The sequence below is a fragment of the Vicia villosa genome, unplaced genomic scaffold (assembly GCF_029867415.1).
Source record: "Vicia villosa cultivar HV-30 ecotype Madison, WI unplaced genomic scaffold, Vvil1.0 ctg.003058F_1_1, whole genome shotgun sequence".
Taxonomy (NCBI): Eukaryota; Viridiplantae; Streptophyta; class Magnoliopsida; order Fabales; family Fabaceae; genus Vicia; species Vicia villosa.
This window is the reverse complement of record NW_026706102.1, coordinates 51,888-75,803: the sequence shown is the minus strand read 5'-3', so window position 1 is coordinate 75,803 and position 23,916 is coordinate 51,888. Positions and strand designations below refer to the sequence as shown.

At 39.1% G+C, this 23,916-nt stretch overlaps 1 protein-coding gene across 1 annotated transcript; it reads right to left on the bottom strand.

The window, feature by feature from the left end:
• Positions 1-6,400: 6,400 nt before the first annotated feature.
• On the bottom strand, positions 6,401-7,321 carry LOC131640322 (uncharacterized). Its single transcript, XM_058910734.1, has one exon. It carries the CDS (start codon positions 7,319-7,321, stop codon positions 6,401-6,403), a length of 921 nt encoding a protein of 306 aa, XP_058766717.1.
• Between the last annotated feature and the right edge of the window lie 16,595 nt (positions 7,322-23,916).

Sequence of the window (23,916 nt, the reverse complement as noted above, 5' to 3'; positions counted from 1 at the left end):
CATCACTCTGTATCAGATGGATGTTAAGAGTGCCTTCTTAAATGGTTATATAGATGAGGAAGTCTATGTCCACCAACCTCCTGGTTTTGAAGACTTTAAGTCTCCAAAACATGTTTTCAAACATAAGAAATCATTGTATGGATTGAAGTAAGCTCCCAGAGCTTGGTATGAAAGATTAAGTTCTTTCCTCTTGGACAATGGTTTCACTAGAGGACAAGTGGACACGACTCTGTTCTGTAAAACATCTAAGAAGGACATTTTAATTTGTCAAATTTATGTTGATGATATTATTTTTGGAACATCTAATGCTTCACTTGGAAAGGAGTTTGCTAAGTCTATGCAGGCTGAATTCGAAATGAGTACGATGGGTGAACTCAAGTATTTCCTTGGGATTCAAATCAATCAAACTTCTGATGGAACCTATGTTCATCAAACGAAGTATGTGAAAGAACTTCTGAAGAAGTTTAATCTTTCTGAAATCAAAGAAGCCAAAACTCCTATGCATCCAACATGTGTTCTAGGTAAGGATAAGGTAAGTAAGAAGGTAGATCAGAAGTTGTACAGAGGTATGATTGGATCTCTTCTATACTTAACTGCTTCTAGACCTGACATTCTATTTAGTGTTTGTTTGTGTGCTAGATTCCAATCAGATCCTAGAGAATCTCACTTAACTGCTGTTAAGAGAATTCTGAGGTATCTGAAAGGTATTACTAATGTTGGTTTAGTCTACAGAAGATCTAAAGAATACAATTTAGTAGGATTCTGTGATGCTGACTATGCTGGAGATAGATTTGAAAGGAAGAGTACTTCTGGAAGTTATCAATTTCTTGGAAGTCATCTGATCTCCTGGTACAGCAAGAAGCAAGCTACCATAGCTCTCTCAACGACAGAAGCAGAATATGTTGCTGCTGCTGGATGTAGCACACAAATGCTCTGGATGAAGAGTCAGCTAGAAGATTATCAGATATATGAGAGTAACATTCCTATTTTCTGTGATAATACTTCTGCTATATGTTTATCTAAGAATCCTATCTTACATTCAAAAGCTAAACATATTGAGATTAAACATCATTTTATGAGGGACTATGTTCAGAAGGGTGTTCTTTCTTTGAACTTTGTAGATACAGACCACCAATGGGCTGATATCTTTACAAAACCCCTTGCTGAAGATAGGTTTATGTTCATTCTGAAGAATATCAGTATGGATTTATGCCCAGAATGAGAAGATGAGAAGATCTTTATATGAATATCTTCTGAAATGTGTTAGGACTTAGTGGTTATAAGAAGTTCTGATAATGATCAATTAGAAGTTCTGATACTGTTATTACTAACGTTTCATTATCTAAGTTGATTCAGAAGCTCTTTTAAAGCAAAACAGCTGTCATCACTCTTTCCAGAACATGAACACGTGTTCACTATTTTTTGACAAGCATGCGTGCAGTTGAGGAGACGCCGCCCTAGGTAACTGTGCAAATCATTTTATTTTGTCACTTTATCTCTCCTAACGTCATTTCTCATTAAATGCATATTGATGTCATATTTTTCTGTAATCATTTCATTTAAACATTTTTTTTTATTATTTTCCTTCATTCAAACTGTTTAAATAACCCGCTTCATCTTCATTTCATCTTTTTCGCTCTCTCTCCATTTGTGTGTCTCTCTCTTTGCATTCGTTTTTTCAAACCCTAGTTTTGATCTGTAACCAGGAAAATCATCATGTATTCATCATCAAGTTCATCAAGCCCAGCAGAAAGACTTACTTCTACTCAGATTCTTCTAAGAAAGTATGGGTATGCTCCTCTAAAGACATGCTTGATTCCTACTGATGATCTGGAAGTGCTATGCGAGTCCGCTGTGGACTTCGATAACCTAAGAGCAAATGGTTTCCAGTGTGACGCAAGGATATTAGCACAAGGATGGTCAAACTATCTTGATAGATTGGTTGGACCAATTTATCCTGAACTGGTAAAGGACTTTTGGGTTCATGCAACGGTTACCCCAACTGCCATCATTTCCATCGTGCTAGGGAATGAAGTTGTTTTCACTGAAAATCTAATCAGGAAGCTATACAACCTGGATGACGAAGAAGGTTGCACCGGTCCTCAACCTGGAAGGGTTAACTGGTTTCAGGTTGAACAACAAATCTCTTATGCTATTGGGATTGAATCTCATAAAACTGGTACTTTAAGGCCGTTTTATCAAGTGTGGGCTGAGATTATCATGGGTTCTCTTCACCATAGGAAGCAGTTATTCTCCTCCTCCTCCTACATCAGTCCTGATCACAAGTATACTCTCTTCTGCATTGGCAGAAAGATGGAACTCAACATCTCTCACATTCTGTTTGAGAATCTGAAGACTTCTATAGTAGAGACAAGAGAGGAAGAAAGGGCGAAATGTCCTCATATTCCAAGAAACGCTATTCCTTTCTCCAGAATGATATCTGACATTCTGACTTAAAGTAATTTGCTGGATTCTATCAGGACCATTGGAGCGTCCCAATTTCTTGGAGTTGTTCAAGGTCCTATCTTCAACGGTGTTGATCTATTCAGACTTGATCTCATCCAGAAGGTATCTTCTATTGGTACAAGCTTTCAAGATATTCTGTCTAGGAGAGTTCCTGTTGAAGGTTTTGCCACCTTGTTTCATCTAGAACTTCACAAGGCTGTCAAGCACCACTTGGAAGATTCTATTAGGAAACAATCTGACATTGATCCTGCATGGATTCGTGGTAGAGTGCTTCTGTCACTAGATGATTTCAGAAGAAGGATCAGAAGAAACAAGAAGCAAGGCTAAAAAGAAAGGCTCAAGAAGATGAGGCCAAGAAAGCAAAGAAGCAGAGGGTCACCTATGATCCTAATAAGGTTAACACTCCAGAATATCAGCAGAAGAGGATCAGAGAATCTCTTCGTGCTTCTAGACCTGCCAATGTCACCAGGCATGTTTTCACTCCTCCTTCTGAACCTCAAACTTCTACCCAACAACCTCCTTCTAAACCACATAACACCTTTACCATACCAAATCCTCTTCCACCATCTCTTTCAACTCCTGTCTTGAACCCTACACCACTAAATATCCATCCCCCAACTCCTTCTGATATGCCATCCCTATCAACTCCCATCATAGAAATTCCCTCCTCATCAACCCCCATCATAATTATTCCAACCTCACAAACTCCCATCACAGATATTCCTTCATCCTCAATCATCCCCACAGATATCCCATATTCTTCAAACACTGCACCTCCATCTTCTCTATCCCATCCTCTCTCTACCAGAAAATCCAACCCTTACTGCCTTTTCTACCCTGACTACAAATTCACCTTCAACCCACCTGAACCTGAACCCCATATCTACCTGGAGTTGTTCAGAAATGAAGTGATAAGCAGGCTGGACCTTTTGAAGGATGCCTTCTTCAATGGTCTTGATGATGTTTCTACAAGAAACCTCTGGAGAAGCTTTCGCCAGGATTTTCAAGTAGGAGCTATGGGTGTTCAAAAGAGACTAGTGGCTGCTGCCCCTGGTTATGCTGGTTATCTTCTGGAAGGTGATAATGGTATCTACTGTCACCTCATCAGAAACAGGAGAGCTCTTGAGGAGAAGAGGTTTGTGGATGAGCTAGAAGAAGCAAGAATTGCTGCTGCAATGGAAGCTAACCCTTGCAGGGAGATTGTGGTCTAGAGACCTCAATATCCTGTTCTGCTTGGAGACTTCAGGACACTCTTTGAATTTCTGAGGGAAAATCCTTCTGAGGAAGACCCAAGCTTGGTCATTCCAGAAGTTGTTGACCCGCCAGAAGTTGAAGGTCCTTCTGCTCCACGGAATCTTGCTGCCATTCTCCAGGCTCTTGAGAATGGAGATTCTGAGGTTCCTGCTGCAAAGTATGGAGATGCTTCTATGGAAGAAGCAGATGCTGAAGATCATGTTGCTGAAGCTATTCCTGTTGAGGAAAATCCTGCATATGATCTGACTATGGAAGCTGCGGATCAGAATGCCATCCCTCTGGAAAGAAGTTGTGAAGCTTCTTCTGATGAACCTTCCCGTCTTGCAAGGACTTTAGAAGTCATTCAGAAGAATCAAGATGAGCAGAGAACGATCAATGCTGAGTTTCGTGCTTTCATGGAGAGGCAGAATGAGAGAAACAATGGGATTCATGATTTGCTGGCCAAAATCATGTCAAAGCTAGGGTCATCTTAGTCATTGAGTCCTAGATTGTTTTCTTTTGTTTTGCTGCATCTGTTTTCTATGCATCTTCCCTTACCCTCTTGTACTTCTGACAATCTTTTTCCCGTGCTTAATGAAATTATCCTTTTATTCTAAGTGTTTGTCTTGTTTTTTCATCTGAATCTTTTGTGTTTTTGATGTTATGACAAAAAGGGGGAGAAAAATGTGATAAATGATCTGATTTATTTTATCAGTTGCTGGGAGAAAGGCTCCACATTTCTAACAGAACTTGCAAAGTTCTATGTCTTTAAGTGTTGTCTTGCAGGAATTGAAGATCCTCTTTAAAGCTCAACATGAGAAGCAAGGAAATGAGGAAAAGCAATTCTATAAAGAATCAAGCTCAAGGAAATTAAAGCAAGCTGAGTGCTATAAAAGCTTCAAGATCAGAAGCAAGAAGGAAGAATGTTCTGATATTCTGATGATAGAATATGCTTTCATTCTTATTCATTATATGTTCTGATGCATGTTTTTAGTTACAAAATATGCTCTGAAACATTATGATTGTTTGCTCTGATACATACTATATGTTCTGAAACATATTCTATGTTCTGATTCATTCATGCTGACTTTTGTCGTTTAGTTTATTCTGTAATATTTCAGGATGTAGAGATGCTCTGATGATGCTCTGGTACATTCAACAATGTTCTGATACAATCTAGCATGCAATGATTCAAGAAAATATTCAAGCTCTGAAGCTGTCCAATGGAAGCAAGAATCAGAAGCTATGAATATTCTGAAGATTGAAGAAATTCAAGTTCTGAAGCCGTCCTATGGAAGCAAGAATCAGAAGCTATGAATAGTCTGAAGATCTAAGCATATGTGAAAGTCTCAACTAAAATACTCAGGGAAGTCTTTTATTTATAAAATTCTTCTAGTATCTATTTCAGGGGGGGATTATTTTTCTCAGGGGGAGATTGTTAATCTCAGGGGGGGACATATTCACACAATGTCTATATGCTTATGCTATAGCTGTGAAATTGTCCTTAGCCGTCTGTCTTTTCTGATCGCAAATTCATATCATTTATGTATGTTTTTGTCATCATCAAAAAGAGGGAGATTGTTAGAACAGGATTTGTTCTGATCAATATTCTTAGTTTTGATGATAACAAGCATATAAATTTTGTATGAGATAATGTGGTACTCTAATACTATGCAATTTCCATTTCAGGAATTATATAAAGAGTATGCACAAAATCAGCGCAAGAAGCACTGACTCAGAAGGTTCAGCATGCAACATCAGAACATGGTCTGGCAAGACATCAGAAGATGGTCAAGCAGAATCAGAACATGGGTCTATGGAAGCATCAGAAGAACTTGAGATCAGAAGCAGAAGCACTGAAGTTCTCATGGTATCACGCTCAGAAGCACTTCAAGGTCAGAAGACAAGAATATGCTCTGCACCAAGCTGTTTGACTCTGATGACATTCAAACGTTGTTTACATAAACATCAGTTCAGAAGCATGTACTAGACTGGCAGGCTACGCTGACTGACAAAAGGAACGTTAGAAGCTATTTACGGCAATGTCAGTAGACACAGCGGAAACAAGGCTCGAGGTAGTTGACAAAAGAGTGAAACATTAAATGCAATGCTGTACGGATTACGCATAGCATTAAATGCTCCCAACAGTCATCTTCTCAAGTGCCTATAAATATGAAGTTCTGATGAGAAGCTAAAAACAACACTTGCGCATTATACAGAAACGCTGTCAAATTCAAAAGCTCTCAAACTTCTTCATCAAGCTCACTACATTGCTGTTGTAATATCTTAGTGAGATTTAAGCTTAAACTTAAGAGAAAATCACAGTTGTGATAATAGCTTTATAAGAAGCATTGTAACTCTTAAAAGAATTTGTTTACATTAATTTGTAAGTACTAGAGTTATCAGGTTGTTGATCAGTATACTCTAGCAAGTCTTAGAAGTTGTCTAAGCAGTTTGTTCCTAGAGTGATCAGGTTGTGATCAGGATACTCTAGAAGACTTAGCAGTTGTCTAAGTGGAAAACCATTGTAATCAAGTGTGATTAGTGGATTAAATCCTCAGGTGAGGTAAATCACTCCAAGGGGGTGGACTGGAGTAGTTTAGTTAACAACGAACCAGGATAAAAATCATTGTGCAAATAGTTTTTATCTTACAAGTTTTAAAGCTACACTTATTCAAACCCCCTCTTTCTAAGTGTTTTTCTATCCTTCAATTGCGTCTTCACAGGCTTTCACATCTTCTTTAAAACGAGTTCTCTTTCCCCTACTCCACCTCTTTAACTCACCTGCACAACTATTTAATTTATCTCCCAGCTCTGCATTACTACTTGTGTTCCACCCAATAGATATTGTTTCTTTAATGTCTTCTTCCAACAGCCACTGATTCTCAAATTTGAACGAGTATGTGCGCTTATTACTACTAGCAAGGTCGCAATTCAAAAGGATAGGAGTATGATCTAAATGTGATGCCAATATATTTAATAACTCCACATTCGGGAAACGACCTAGCCAACTCAAATTAGCCATAGCTCGATCAAGTTGCTCCTCCACCATGTTCGGAGTACCTCTACTTCTAGCCCAAGTGAATCTGTGTCCTTTGATGTTGATGTCCGATAAACCGCAATCTTCCACCGCACTACAGAAACCATTACAAAGACTGTTGGGATGTGGATGCAAGCCTCTTTTATCTTCTTGGGACATCAAGTCATTAAAGTCACCGATAATGCACCACGGATCACTTGACATATCCCGCAGTGCACGTAACATATCCCAAGCTAGGTGGCGGCGATTTCTTTCCGGGAAGCCGTAGTAACACGTGAGGCGCCAGTTGCCTCTGACCTCGTCTTCAATCTCTAGATTGATAAAGTTGCGAGAATAATTGAAAACACTGCACTTAATCTTGTTCTGCCATAACACTGCAAGACCACCACTTCTTCCTTCCACATCTATAGCTAGACACGAGTCGAATTTTAGACTTACACGAAGAGCTTCCAACCTCCTCGCCGTAGCTAATGTTTCTGATAAGAAGATAACATCTGGACGGTGTTTCTGATCTATGTGCCGCAAGTTCGAAACTGCACTCAGGTTGCTCAAGCCTCGGCAGTTCCAGCTTATAATAATCATGACTCCTGGCAGTCCTGGCTGCCAGGAACTGCCGATAAAAAATGCTGTTTAATTTCTCCATTATTTGTATTGTTGTTCTGCTCAGTTTCCCTTCTTCTCTTCTTCTCAACTTGCAGCTCCATAGCCTTTGCTTCATTAGTAACAACTATAGAATGATTATGTGTGATACAGTTTGGCTCTGGAGGGGTCGGTTTTGGATTGAGGTTTGAGGTAGCAGGCTTTTCTGGTTTTTACGGGTTGGGTTACGAGATGGGGAGGCTTTGGTAGTAAGGCTATGTGAGTTTAATGGAAGGTCCATGTTTTTTTTTGTGGTCACAGTGTTGTCATGTAAAAGAGGCAAGATACGTTGGCTAGAAAAATGGGGGAATTGGTTGGGATTGGTGTCTGTTTGGAACGAGAAAAGGTAATTGTTGTTGGGTCTTTCAGAGTACTTATTGGGCAAAATATTCGAGTTAATGGCATGTGGATTAATGACGTGAGTTTGGGTGATATGTGGGCTGCATTAACACACAGTAAATGATTGGAAAGGCTGTTTTGGCTGTTTAGAAAATTTGTTTGCACCGTTTCAGTAGTTGTTGGTTTTAGAACTGATAGTGTGGAAACTCCTGATGCTAGCAATGAATGCTGATAATTAGTCCTTACTACTATGTCGGCATTTGATAAGCCCTCAAATCCATTCTCATTAATGCCATGAATGGTGATTGACAAATTGTCCCTAGCCGCATTAAACATCTCCGGCGGCTGCTGCTGGTCAGAATCCACACCACTGCCACCCTCCATCTCCTCATTGTAACCCCTTCCACTTCCTTGCTCCTCTTTCAACCACCGCGAAACTGTAGCACCACTGTTTCTTCTACTTTCCGCCCTTAATTTCACTGACCACCCTCTCGAACCGTCATTATTATCCATTGCAAACCGGATTTCACATTTGGACTCATTGTGTCCAAGTCGACCACACACAAAGCAGAACAAACCGAGTCTTTCATACTTGAATATCACATTGCACCAGTCACCGCCTTTATTCTTCACTCTCGTACTTTTCTTAAGAGGGTTCCGAACGTCGATCTTAACTCGTAACCTCATATATTGTCTCCAGAAACTTGAGTTGTTATTCTTATCATACTCCACAAAATTACCTATGAAGTTAGCCATAGTTTTTCCAACTTTCTCAGACATGAACCCTGCACGTAGATTGTGAACTTGCACCCAAAAATCCACGTGGAACAGTGGAATATTCTCGATTTGCATTCTGTCATACCCTAATTTTTGACCCCCCTGAGATGACATATCTTTAGGATTTTCATCAGGTCAAAACTAGTGCCCAAAGCAGTCACTTCTTCATCTGGCATTTAATCAAGGATGTTCAAAGACAAGAAAACTTAGGCAAAGGATCAATCAGTAGAAGAATGAGTCTCTAACATAATCATAGGACTCAAGAGCTTCATTTTCTCACCTATGATTGATTAGATACCCAATCCTCTGAATACAGATTTACTCAGGTCACCAGACTAGGGTTTTTTGAGCCTATCAAGGACTAAAATCAGGGATCACCTTTGGGAAACCCTAAAAAGCCCCTGGGGATCATTCAGAGAAATCAATCATCTTCAAATAGATCATATAACAAGATCCACTGGACATTACACCTCAATTCAAAGTCTACAGTCATCATTTTCATCTGGTCGACAATTAGGGTTTTTTGACCTAATTCACCAGGATAGTTGACTTTTAATCAGAGGCATTGATCCAAAACTCAAGACATGATTCAAGAACTTTTACCACCTCAATATAACCCATTTACATCACTCATTTGAGGAGAAGATCTTGATTCTACACAAAAGTCCAAATCTCACTTTATCTGGAAAAAGTCAACTGTATGGGATTACCTTTGACTTTTAAGATTTTTGGTCAAACCATGACTTTCAAGGATCAATATCATCAATATATGGATATTAAAGTCATTTGACCAAAGAAATTCAAGAAGAATCTTCAAGGAGCAAAAAGTCGGGAATTAGGGTTTTTGAGGGCATTGTGGGAACTCAAAATTTCACCTACACAACTCAAAAAACTTCCAACATGAAAGTTGTAGATCTTGCAAAATAAAACAACATATTACAATGGAACTTTTTTCAAAAGATCAATCATTTAAGAGTTTTTGAAATTTTGAAGTTTTAGGTCATAAACACTTAGAAAATTTTCTAAGTGTTTTAACCTAGTTTTCTTCCAACTTTGGCCTCATTTTTCACAAATTTGCCAAAGGATTCTGAAGAAACTCCAAACTAATGATTTGAAGTAGATGTTTAGGGCTTTCCAAATTGTGTTCAACATTCTCCAAATTCATTTTGAGCTAGGAGTTATGCTTGTTCAAAGTTGGCCTCATGAAGTGAAACTATAGGTCATGCATCATTTTTGAACTTTGCAATTTTGTGCACATAACCTCAATTATGGATGCTACACGACCCATAACACATCTAAAAACATGCCATGCATTCATTTTCACCATGCCATGATAATTGAGGAAGATTCCTAAAACAAGAACATGTGATTATGTAATGATTACATTTGAGAATTTATGGCAAATTGATGAATCACCCAAGGAATCTTCTCACCAACCAATTAGAGCTCACTTTGTATCTGAAATGTTCCCTAAGATCAGATAGAATCAATGGATAGGGAGCTGGCTCGAAAATGCAATGATCACACTTGGATATTCTTTGAAATTTCTTCATGGCTAAGAAACCAAATTCACCTCACTAAGAAAGCTCACACTCTCAATCAGTACTGAATCACTTGCCTATAAATAGGAGAGCATACCTCAGTAGAAAAACACACCAAAGCAACCATATTCCTTGCTTTCTCTTTCTCTTCTCATGCTTATTGTTTTTCAAAGTTCTTTGGCAAGAAGAATCGTTTTCTTCAAACCAGAGCTTATCTTTGGAAAGTAAGCATTCTAACATCTCAAGGGGGTTCATTTGAGGTGATCCAAGCACCTGGATCACTTCTGTAAGTGAGGGAACGCCATTGTTGCTCTCACTTTGGAGCTGTTGCAGTTGAAAGGTCCATAGAGCAATTCAGAAGGTTTCCAACAAAGCCAAGCATCCAGGTACGTTCCATAGGAGGTAGTGGAGCTATCCAGATGGTCGCAGCTCATCTGTAACTGCAGATTCATCATCCTCCATGTTCACTTGAAGCTCAAATCAAGGGAGGTCCATAGAGCAATTCAGGAGAATTGAAGTTACAATAAGCATTCAGTTAGCATCACTGAGTCCCAAGGAAGCTTATGGGATCATTCATACAAGCCCAGGTGCTCTCTAACATCCTCACGACCTTCATTTTCAGAGGTAAGTTTCTTAACTCCACCTCTTTGATTCGTGTATCTTTCTGGCTAAAACTCAACACCATTCTGTTCAGCATCATAAGAGGATTAAAAACCCTCTATCATCAGTCATTTATGCTTCAGTATAGTCATTTAATTTGAATTCCAAATTTTAGGGTTCTTCACGTATTTTAGATAATTCAGTAGATATAGTTAATATAAATTCATAATAGTTACATATCTAGAATCGTGAGTGAATTTAGAGCAAGTTTGGTCTTTATATCGTTGCAAATGGTTGAGAATTGAGAGAGTTCAGAAATTCAAATTGTTGGAGCTTGAGGAAGAAGATGACAATGGTGGTGGCGCGCAAATTTCAAATCTGAGGGCCAAGTTTATTTTATTTTGAATGGTTTGTGTTTTACAAACGAATTCATCGTTTGCCCTAGTGGCCTCACATGCGCTCTTAGTCTCCTCATGCCCAAGGTCTGGGGTTCGAATCCCCCTCGCCTCAGACCTTTTGATTTTATTTTCTTTTTGCTCCTATACACTTGAGCAATATATGAATTGTATTGAAGCCAGTTTGCTATCACCACACGCGCGTTGGCTCAGTGGTGTTTGTTTTGAGTGTGTGACCTAGAGGGCGTGGGTTCAAATCCTCCAAGGGCCAAACTATTTTTTTAACACCCATTTTCTTTCATTTTTCTCACAAACTTCACACAATTAATTCACCTATCAAATTAATTCATTTTCACTTCATTTTTCACACACTTGTTATTTAATATACCTATTTTATGAATAACCAAAAAAATCATAAAAATATTATTTATTTCATGTATTTTAATTAGGTTTAAAATAGTATGTTTTAAATGTTTTCTTAAATACTTTAAAATATATATATTAATTTTGTTTTAACCTAATTACTTTGTGAATAATTTTATGATAAAACCCTATTTATTTAGGTCTTAATTAGGTATAGATTTCATCTTTGCCTTAATTAAGTTGACTTTTGTCAATTTGCAAAACTGTTTTCAATCTCCGATCAAACAGACGATTAAGGTTTTCAAACAACAAAACCTTATATCATTTCAATCATTTTCAACTGTTCCTCATAACAGTGAATCATTTTCAAGTGGGCCTCTAATAGAGTGTAAGTCCCAACACCTTCTTCTCTTCTTAGCTTGTTTTCAAAATTGTATTTTCAAAATCTCCTTTCTGTTTTCAAAACATTCTTCTGGTATTTGAAGGGCATTATTCCCGGTGAAACTCTTCAGATACCTATGTGACCTATGTCCATCTTCACTTCTTCTGTTTTCAAAAACCATTAACTGTTTATCATATATATATTCAACTGTTATCCATCAATTACTGGTAAGGCTTTGTACATACTTCTTCAAAGGCCTCCACTCCATCCAGGTTAGGCTTTACAAGCTTTCAATTTACAGTCTTTATTTAAATTACTGTCAAATATAAACTGTGTATATATATTAGTTTAGAACTACGTTTGAGTATAAACCCTAGGACAGTTAAACTATATATATATATATATATATATATATATATATATATATATATATATATATATATTATAGGAATATGACCTAGGATTGAGAATGTCTTCCCGGTGAAGGCTCTTTCCTAATTAGAGATCTGTAGTTCAAACCCCCAAGATGAATTATTCCCGGTGAAACATCTTGGCAAAAACCTTAGAATCAAAAAAATAGGACACATCCACCCAAAGAGGAATTATTCCCGGTGAAACCTCTTACCCATTTGCTTAGAGCCAAAATAAGTTCAAAACTACATAGCTTTCTATTGTGCTATAACAAGGACCCTCGATGACCCTCGATTAGCCTCCTCTTGGGCTTTGTACAAGGACCCACAGGCTTCTTAAAAGCATTTCCAGCTTCCTCTTGAGCTTGTATACAAGGACCCATCAGGTTTCTTATAAACATAGGAACAGGTCTTTAGTCACCTTTTAACATACCCTGGTGAGTTTTCTTCCAATTTAAACCAGACTTTAAACAAGCTAAGTTTGTCTCAATTTCACATTGAGTACACCTTTTGGAATGAGAGACATGGACAGTCTCTGTCACCCTTATCCTTATCAATCTTCCTTAGCAGAGTCTAGGATCCATGTTTGCTTATCCTCAGTCAGTGTCAGCCTTCATCTTGGGCTTTAAACAAGAAGTCTCCACTAGATAATCTTTCTGCCATTCATTTTTAACAAAAAACCCTAGAAAGGGGTAGCCTCCAAACATTCCTTCATTTTTAACAAAAACCCCTGGAAAGGGTTAGCCTCCAAACATTCCTTCATTTTTAACAAAAACCCCTGGAAAGGGTTAGCCTCCAAAATCACATCTTCAAAAACCAAAGATTCATTCTCTTAGTAGATAATTTCCCCAAAAGAGTCAAAACCCCTGGAAAGGGTCAGCCTCCAAAAACATGACAAAAATCAGTCTTTTAACAGACAATTTTACCAGCTGAGTCAAAATCCCTGGAAAGGGTTAGCTTCCAAAAAAATCAGTCTTTTAAATGATAAATCCTTCAATAGAGTCAAAAATACAACAAAAACAGTTAGCCTCAACCTTGGGCTTCATACAAGGCAACAAAACAATAAAACTCCCTGTTAATAGTCAGCCTCAACCTTGGGCATTGTACAAGGCAGATAATAGAGTCTCCCCTAGTGAGTCCTTCATTTTTCAGTAGCCACAACCTTGGGCTTTGTACAAGGCAGAAAATAATGTTTTCCCTAGCTAGAGTCAGCCTCAATTCTGGGCTTTGTACAGAACACCAAATAAAATCCATCAAAATAAACACTCCCCAAGTAGAGTCAGCCTCAATTCTGGGCTTTGTACAGAACATAAAAATCCCTTGTAAATTAATCCCCAGTGGAGTTTTCTCCCAGAGTCATAATCATAATCAATCAATCAAAAAGCCTCAAGCTTGGGCCTCATACAAGCCAGCTAAAAAGTCAAATCTTTTATACAATAGATAGACATAGCTTATCTCTATAGAGAGATATTTTTACTACTCTACCACATTCAAACAAACAAACATTACAAATTTCAATTTCAATCAAAGTCTCCCATTTAGGACTCTGAAAGACATGCTCTGGCACATCCCCAGACTTGTACACTTTCCCTAATTTGGACGAGCATCTTTCTTTCATTCAAGAGATACTAGCATACTTGCAAACACACAAGTAAGGTCACTCTCTTAATGAAATGAATCCAGTTATTCTGTCACTCTTTCAAAATGTTTGTGGTAGAATAGTACAAATACCTCTCTGTAAAGATGATTTCATGTCTCTTTACTGTAAACAGAGATTTAATTCAAAGCTTCAACCTTGAGCTTCAAGCAAGGCACCCAAAAATAATTAATAATCAATTAGTTCCCTGAACTACATTAAGCTCTGACTTCCATTAGGGATATGTAGGCATGAGGTTCACAAGGAACCTCAGCGAGCTGATAAAATACCAAAAATAGTCAGTCAGTCTGTTTGTCTTTCTTTTATTCAATTCAATTCCTTCTCCTAACACAAAGGAGAAACTTTCCTAATCATTAGCAGCACAAACACAATGACACAGAGAAGGTTCCTGTAGAGTACTACAGATATGTAGGGTGTTTAAACACTTCCCTATGTATAACCGACCCCCCGGACTCCAGAATTTCTAGTCTAGGTGAATCCCCACACTTAGCAAACTCCTAGGGTTTAGTTGAGATCTTTTTTCCCCTTTCCTACTCGTAGGACAAATAAGAAAGTTCGTGTGATACCGTAGGAAGAACTGAAATAAAATTCATCCCACCACAGGCGCATTCTCCTTCCAAATTTCGCGTGAAGGGTCTAGCGTGTCGTCCTCCCAAGTGAAACGGGGAGGTAAAAAAAACGACACCACAGAAAAAATGGCGACTCTGCTGGGGATATAAGTGTTAAAAACCTTGGTTTTTCATCCAAACCAATGGTTGACCTGTTGCTGGTCCAGCCCCAATGAGGAATTAGGGATGCCAAATTCCCCCTCAAACAAGAGAGGTCCTTCCTAACCTCTATGTCATTTCATGTGTTTGCTGCATTTATATTTGTTTATTTTGTTTATTCTGTATCGGGAAAGGGCTTGATTCCCCCTTGTGGTGAGAAATCCTATACCCGGATTTGAGTGCAACATAAGATAGGATGGAGGATGTCTTCCCGGTGAAGACCCTCTAATCTTGGTTCACCATTCTACTCTTGGGATTTGCCTGGCTGGTTGTGATTAACTGCGCCAATGCATTCCGAGACTAATTTGTACCAGGAGGACCTAGAAACACATTAACCCCACTTAAAGCCTTTTTTAGGACGTAGAGCGGTGATTATGAAAGTAATTGTCACGCAGATACTACACTCAGAGAAAACTCTCTTATAGATACCAGTCAACGTATCTTTAAGATTGAGCAAAAGCTCTGAGACCCCTAGAACCCGTTCTACAGGTACAAAAATCCTTATCCTTAGTTTACCATTGGGGCGAGGTTTGCGTTTTGACTTCATGACCACTATACCCTTCAACGCCATGTTTGTTTAAAACTCTTGTGTGTGCATTCATGCATTCATGCATCATTCATTAATAACAACTAAAAACAAAAAGAGTCTTTTTCGAGTCGTTTTTCAAGGAAACTAAATAACGAACGTTTTAAACTTCATAGAAAGAGAGAAACGGAGAAAGGACTTAAGGATCTATACCATGGATTATGGGAGAAAGAGAGCTAGGAAATACACCTTCAAGATTCCCCAGGTCGAGGAACTGGGAAAGCTCGGAAAACTGGTGGTCAACCCCCAGGCTTTCAAGGAGAAGTATGGAAAACTTCTGCCTTTGCTCAATACCAACATTGTGGATGGGATCCTTCCCACCTTGATACAGTTTTACGATCCAACGTATCACTGCTTCACCTTTCCAGATTATCAGCTCATGCCTACGTTGGAGGAGTACTCTCGTCTGATTGGAATACCCGTGTACGCGCAAGATCCGTACTCCGGTTTGGAAAAGAATCCTGACGACATTATGATTGCTGCAACTACTCCTTTGAACGTAGTCGACATCAGAACTCATATGGTGAGTAGAGGAGGAATTCAAGGATTGCCCTCCAAATTCCTGCTTGATCAAGCTCGGTACTTCATCAGCATCCAAGATATGAGCGCTTTTGAGGAAATCTTGGCTTTGCTTATCTACGGATTGTTTTTGTTCCCTAACATTAACGATTTCGTCGACATCAACGCAATTAAGATCTTCTTAATTGGAAATCCAGTTCCAACCTTGCTTGCGGATGCTTATCACTCTGTGCATTCAAGAAACCTGCAGCGAGGAGGATTAATCACATGCTGCGTACCGTTGTTATACGAATGGTTCGTTTCGCACCTGCCGAAGTCTAGCACTTTCTGGAATATGAGGGATGGCCTTTACTGGTCACAGAAAATCATGTCCCTCACTCATACGAACATTGATTGGTGTAGTCCTGACAACGACGAAACCAAGACCATCTTCAGTTGCGGAAATTTTCCCAACATACCCCTTATTGGAACTAAGGGAGGAATCAGTTACAATCCAGCTTTAGCCCGTCGTCAATACGGCTATCCCATGAAAAATATACCAAGTAACATCCAATTGGAGGGTCTGTTCTTCAAGAACATCGACGGTCATGGCAACATGCTGAAGAAGGAAATTGTCCAAGCCTGGCGTCTTGTTCACAGCAAAGGGAGAAGATTGTTAGGAAAACATCTTTGCATCTCCCTAGATCCTTACCTTCAATGGGTACGCGTCAGAGCATTCAAGCTCAGGATGCCATATCAACATCAAGAACCCATTCCCCTAAGGGAACCAATATACCTTTTCTCCACCGATGTTGAAAAACTACAAGCGGCATTAAACAAGGTATGCCAAGAAAGGAATGCTTGGAGGAACAAGTATCGAATCGTCAACACAGAAAATGTTGAGATTCAAAACATCCTAAGAAGGAAGGATGAGTTACTTGAAGTGCTCGATCGACAAGTGTCACAAACGTCACTTTCTCATCATATCCCTCCTGCTTCCTGGGTCATCGATCAACTCACGTCAGAGAACGCCCAGCTCAAGAAATAGAAGAAGATGTTAGAACGTGAAGTCGGCTCTTCGTCAAAGTTTTAGAGTCCTTTCTCTCAATTTCTCTGTATTTCCCTTTTCGAAGTGTGTAAAAAATGGCGTTTTCGCTTAATTAATAAAAGTTTGATGTTTCATAACGTAATTATGGTGTTTCCTTGAAAAATAATAACTTAATTGCATACCATACATCGCTTTAGTCGTACGCACTGACACGAGAATTGTCGCGGATCTAATAGTCACTTTCCTTTCTCCAGAAAGAGAGGAGGAGAAGGAGGTGAACCAAGACTTTCAAGCTGTCTCATCCATACAACACTCGTTCAAGTCGCAAGAAAAGAATGGAAGAGTTTGAGCAAGAGAATGGAGAACTCAGAGAAGAGGTTAATACTCTCAAAGATGATATTGAAAGGCTCAATAACATGGTAGAAGCCCTGGTAGTTGCACAGAATCGACCAACGCCAGAAGAACCACAAAGGACTGTGGTTTCCGAGATTGTTTCTACTCCTATTCCTCAGTATACCATGCCACCCAACCGACCTTGGGGCATGCCGTATAACTTTATTCCAGAAGGGTACATACCCCCAGTTTCTGAAGTTCCAAGAGCTACAATGGAGATACAACCTCCAGAGGGTTACAAACCTCTGGAAATTGAAGTTCCAAGAGCAACGGCAATGGGTTTCGCACAACAGAATGCTGAGATTCCAAGATCTGCTGTCATGGCTTCTCCACAGCCTATTATGCATACTTTTCCTCCACAGGGCGGACAAGTATATCATCACGCTCCCAGTGAGGACGCTGGTGTGTATGAAAGATTGGACGAGTTCCAGGAACAATTTCTGCAAATGCAGAAGGAACTCAAGACTCTTCGAGGACAGGATCTATTTGGAAAGAATGCTGCAGACCTCTGTCTGGTTCCAAATGTTAAGATTCCTCACAAATTCAAAGTACCAGATTTCGAGAAGTACAAAGGGAATTCATGCCCACAAAGTCACCTCGTAATGTACGCTCGAAGAATGTCAACTCAGACTGATAATCAACAATTACTCATTCATTATTTTCAAGACAGCCTGACTGGGGCTGCACTCAAATGGTACATGAACTTGGACAGTTCAGAGATTCGTACTTTTCCAGACCTCGGAGAGGCCTTCGTCAAACAGTATAAGTACAATCTGGATATGGCTCCCGACAGAGATCAACTCCGGGCCATGACTCAAAAGGATAGAGAAAGCTTCAAGGAATACACTCAGAGATGGCGTGAAGTTGCTGCTCAAATTTGTCCACCACTTGAAGAGAAAGAAATGACAAAAATCTATCTCAAAACTTTGAGTCCATTTTACTACAGACGAATGGTTGCAAGTGCACCAAGTGACTTTACTGAGATGGTAAACATGGGTGTACGTTTAGAAGAAGCAGTTCGGGAAGGACGCTTGAACAAAGAACCAGAATCTTCTATTGGTCCAAGGAAGTATGGAAGTTCTTTCCAGAAGAAAAAGGATCAAGATTTCAGCAATGTCTTGCACAAAATCAAGAAGAAATTTCAACCTCAAGTTGCAGCAATAACTCCGGTTGTTAACTCAGCGCCAGCTTATCAACCTCAGGTCTCGCAACAACAAATTCAACAAAGGTCGCAGCAACCTCAGCAGCAGGTTCGACCTCCAAATTACAACAATTGGGCTCCAAGGTATCCTGCCTTTGACCCCGTACCAATGCCGTATGCGGAATTGTTTCCAACATTACTGGCAAAAGGACTCATTCAGACAAGGAGTCCTCCAAATCCTACAAACAGTTCCTCACCATGGTATAAGGCTGGCCAATCTTGTCCCTATCATCAGGGGGCACCAGGTCACAATATTGAGAACTGTTTCTCTTTCAAGATTGACGTCCAACGATTAGTGAAGAGCGGAATGCTATCCTTCAAAGATACTAGTCCAAACGTCCAAGCAAATCCTTTGCCGCAGCATAAAGAAGCTTCGGTAAATCTGATAGATCAACACCCTAACGTCATTCAAATCTACGACATTCGTCGGATAGGGGAAAATCTTGTCAAGATGCACGCTAAACAAGCTGGGTACGGCCATGTACCACCTCACAACTACTTCACATGCGATATTTGTCCAAAGAATAATCAAGGATGTGCCGTAGTTCAAGATGCATTACAAGAACAAATGGACTTAGGATGGATTCAACATATCCGAGTCAGGACTGAACATGACATCAACATGGTTCAAGGATGTCCAGGAGAATACAAAATCTACAAAGTTGAAGATCTTGAGGGATCGGTAGTCAGGTTCCATAAAACTTTAAATGGACTTGCCTACTTTGGAACAGATTTCCACGCTTACAGTAGATGCAGAATTTGTCGAAGAAATTCACGAGGATGTTTGCGTGTTTGCAACGACATTCAAAAGCTGATGGATGACAATACCATTACTGTTCTTGCCAACAGAGAAGATGATGAAGTCTTTACCGTATCTCCTCAAATTAATCAAGTTGAACCAATGCAAGTTAAGTATGATAGCAGGAAGATAGCAATTGCTCCGCTAGTCATCTACTTACCAGGTCCTGTACCGTATGAGTCCAGCAAGGCTATACCATACAAGTACAATGCTACATTCATTGAAAATGGTAAGGAAATACCATTACCATCTGTTGTCAACATTGCTGATGTTAGTCGAGTCACCAGAAGTGGACGAGTCTTCAACAGAACAACAGAAAATGTGGAGAAACCTTCGGAGGAAGTACCACATAGGCAAGACAATAATCCGACCAATGCTGTTCAAGCGAAAGAAAATGATGAGATCTTGAAGTTAATCCAGAGGAGTGAATACAACATTGTAGATCAATTACTACATACTCCGTCTAGGATTTCTGTCCTTTCCCTGCTATTGAGTTCTGAAGCTCATAGGGAAGCTCTACAGAAAGTTTTGGAACAAGCTTTTGTAGAACCTAGCGTCACGATAAGCCAATTCAACAACATCGTTGCCAACATCTCCGCGGGAACTAGCCTAAGTTTCTGTGACGAAGATCTTCCTGAAGAAGGAGTGGACCATAATCTTCCACTTCACATCTCAGTTGGCTGCATGGGTGATGTACTCACAGGAGTCCTAATAGACAACAGGTCCTCTCTCAACGTCATGTCGAAATCAACATTGTCAAGATTATCTTTCGAAGATTACCCTCTAAGAAAAAGTCATGTCATCGTCAAAGCATTTGATGGATCAAGGAAGTCATTTTTTGGAGAAGTGGATCTTCCCATAACTATTGGACCTCAGACGTTCAAAATCACTTTCCAAGTTATGGATATTCCAACACAATACAGTTGTTTGCTAGGTCGCCCATGGATTCATGAGGCTGGGGCAATTACTTCAACACTTCATCAGAAACTGAAGTTCATAAGAAATGACAAATTGGTAACCGTAGGTGGAGAACGAGCTCTGATCGTCAGCAACCTGTCATCATTCTCCGACATAGAACCAAAAGAAGTCGTTGGAACTAAATTCCAAGCACTTTCCTTGGACAAAGGAAAGGAGAAAGTAGCGCTTATTTCTTCCTACAGAGATGCAATCCAAGTTGTAAAGGATGGCACTACCAGTGGTTGGGGGCACATTAATATTCCTACCAACAACAAGAACAGAACAGGAGTTGGATTCTTTCCAACATCGTCAAAGACTATCCCAGGGATTGAGGAAGTTCTTCCAATTCAAAAAATTTTCCGCAGCGGAGGTTTTCTTCAGCCTGTTCAACAAACAGTCAATACCATCGGTACGGAAAACACCGATGAAGAGGAATGGTTATCCTATCTTAACAAAGCCGGATACATATCCCTATCAGAGTCTGAATCACCTTGCTGTTATCCGACTAAGGGATCTGAAAGTAAGACTCGACCAAGCAATGACGAAGTTACAAACAGCTTCACCACCAGAAGTCATGTTTCATCAGAAGAAGTTCCTCCTATCCCCGAAGAAACTTGGGATACATTAGGAGAACCAAGCGGAAAATTCGACTACATGGTGAAATACTCCGCTCCTGAAAGTTCAAGAATCTCTCTTGAAGATATTGTTCCAACTGGATGGAACAGTGATTTTGAGTACCTTACTCAGCCAAAAGAGATGTATAACCCTTGTGTAGCGGTAAAAATGTGACTCGAGCGGAATCGCACACTCGAAGTACAACAGAGTCGCCACCGAACTTTATTTATTCCAAAAGGAAAGGGAAAATATCGATAAAACCCACGGATAAAAAGAAAACAGATAAGATGGTCATCGCAACCAAATTTTAGGTTCGGGAGTCGGTTAAGCAAGGGGAAGGTATTAGCACCCCTCACTTCCATCGTACTCGATGGGACCCATTTAGTTAGTTTAGTGTTTGAGTGTTAGCGTAATGTTTGTGTTCTTTGGCTTATTAATCGAGAAAAGATGAAATAAATGGTTTTTAGGGTTTTTATTATTATGAAGAAAAAAGAAATGATTTTTTATTATTATGCTCGCCAAGACGTTGGTATCTTGTGCCTACGTATTCCCTAGTGCAATGGGAAAGTCAGAGCAATCGTAGTTCGGGCGAAGAACCACGAAAGTTAGTTGGTTGATTTTAGCGAGAGGTACTCGATCGCTTTCAAATGGAAATACTACGCGCACATGGATATGAGATCACTACAAGAATGGATGACTAAATCAAGAGTGAGACGAGATTTTGGCCATCATCGCATTCGAGCGGAAGATATTCGATCTTCACATGTGGAAGTATGTTCGCATTCGTTTATGAAAAGAGGTTTAAAAGCCATACGGCAAAAAGGTTTGAATGGAATCGAAGTTTTTTTTTTTTTAAGGGACGTTTAGCAAATGATTGAGCATAGGTGTTCACCTAGCGCGTCTTTCCCCAAGGTATTCAACAGGAGCGAGCCCCATTGTCACTTGTTGTCCTTGTTAATTAAAGTGTTTTAATTCAAAAGATCAAGTTATTCAAGAGGTGTGCACTTCTTGTCACTTGATCTTTCGGTTTGATTAATATGTTTTGATTCTAAAGATCAAGGTATTCAAGAGGTGTTCACTTCTTGTCACTTGATCACTTTGATTTGATTAATGTATTTTAATTCAAAAGATCAAGGTATTCAAGAGGTGTTCACTTCTTGTCACTTGATCGTTTTGATTTGATTAAAAAAGGTTTGATTCAAAGGACCAAAGGTATTCAAGAGGTGTTCACTTCTTGTCACTTGATCACTTTGATTTGATTAAGAAAGTTTTTTTTTTAAAAAAGTGTTAATCCAAAAGAATCGAGGTATTCAAGAGGTGTACACTTCTTGTCACTCGATCTTTCGGTATGGTTTAAAAAGATTTTTTTTTGTAAAGAAGAGACTCGACGTTGGATCGAGAAGTTTATTGAAATCGCCTTGGCGTTGGACCAAGATTTATTGATTTTTTTTGGATTGAGATTAATTTAATGTTTTTTGGTGTTTTTTTAATAAAATAACTAATAAAAAAAACTAAATTAAAAAGCATATTTTTGTTTAAGATCTAAATCTAAATATTTTTTTTTTATTTTTTGTTATATTAGAAACTAAAACAAATATAAAAATAAAATTGCAATGGAGACTATTCAAATAAAAGCAAAATTGGATTCTTAAAGAAATAAATGAGGGTGTGAAACCTAGACTAAGAGTGTAAGGCCCAAATAAATCTAACAATAAAAAATAAAACAAAAAAACATCTTGGGGCGGACCGGGTCAAACCCGGATCCGATTCCCTGTTATCTTCCATGAAAAACAACCCTAACCTCCTTTTGTGCTCTCTCCTCACGAAAACACGTTTCCAGAAGACAAAACTCCTCTGTTCATCTATCTCTCTCGCGCTCTCACTCATTTCTCTCCCGATCACTCTTCTCTCGCGAATTAACAGGAAAGAAAATTCAAGCAATCAAAGCATACAAACCCCCAATTCCCCAGCAAGAACCCTAAAGCCCCAATTTCTCATTAGTCAGCTTGTAGATACAAAGGAACAGAAAGTATGCAAAGCGTAAACAAAGAGACATGTAACAGACAATAAAGCTTATAGATACAAAGGAATAGAAAGTACGCTATTTTGTTGCGGCTTCTTCTTAATCTTCTCTTCTCCTTCGATAACTCGCTTCTGGATCTCTGTGTGTTGTCGTGTTGTTGCTCTTCGTTGAGTTTGAATGGTGCGTGTATGGTGATTGCTTTGTGTTTAGACAGAGAATGTGGAGGGACGTCTACAGATTCAGTTATGAGGTTTTGGTTTGATATTGTTGTTGTTATGGTTTGGAGATGAAGGTTTGTGAGTGAAGAGGTTTGAGGGTTTCTTGTAGGTTCTGGGGTGAGATTGTTGGTGTTGTGGTTTTGGTGATGGTTCTGAGGGTTATGAATAGAGAATTGGTTAAGGTAAAGTTTGGAGGAAGCTCGGTTTTATTTGAGCAGAGTAACTTTGATTTTTTTGTGTGATGGTTACTGTGAGCATGAAGTTGAAGTAGTTAACGGTGCAGTGTGTAGTACCGATGGGAAGTTTAAATGGAGAGATGATTGAACAATGGTTTTAGTAGTGAAAAAAAAAATAAGAAGGAAAGTGGTGGTTTGTGAGTTGAAACAAGTGAACAACCACTGGTGGAGTAAGTTGAAGAAGGTGTAGCTATTCACATGGTTTGCTACGTGAACAGTATTTTGATGTTCTTTTTTTTTGTTTCAGATTTTCAGCTTGGTCAAAGAGAGTAAAGAGGTGGGCGGCTGGTATCGATGAAAAATGTCTCCCTCTTTCATGAATGAAGTTCTCTTTATATAAGAGGAGCATTAGGGTTTGAACGAGAGTTTGAGATCAAAATTGGGGGGAAATTTGGAGAGGATTTGAACTTTTGTAGACTACTGATTCATGGCTTTTTGCATGCAGATTTTGTGTTGGACAAATTGGTGTATGAGTTGGTCTTTTGTATGCAGAAGACGAGCAGAGTATTTGGAGCAGCATGGATTTTGGACTGGTTTGGACAGCTATGCAGAAGCGTGGGATAGAGAAAGATGAAGGAGGGTTTTTTTGTTTGACTATTTTTTTTTGTGTGAAGTGGGCCTTTTCTGTTTTTATGGACCCTTAAAGCATCCTTTGGCCTTTTCTTTTTTTTCTTTGACATAAGTGACAATAGAATAAAAATAATAATAATAACAATAATGAAAACTAAAAGTA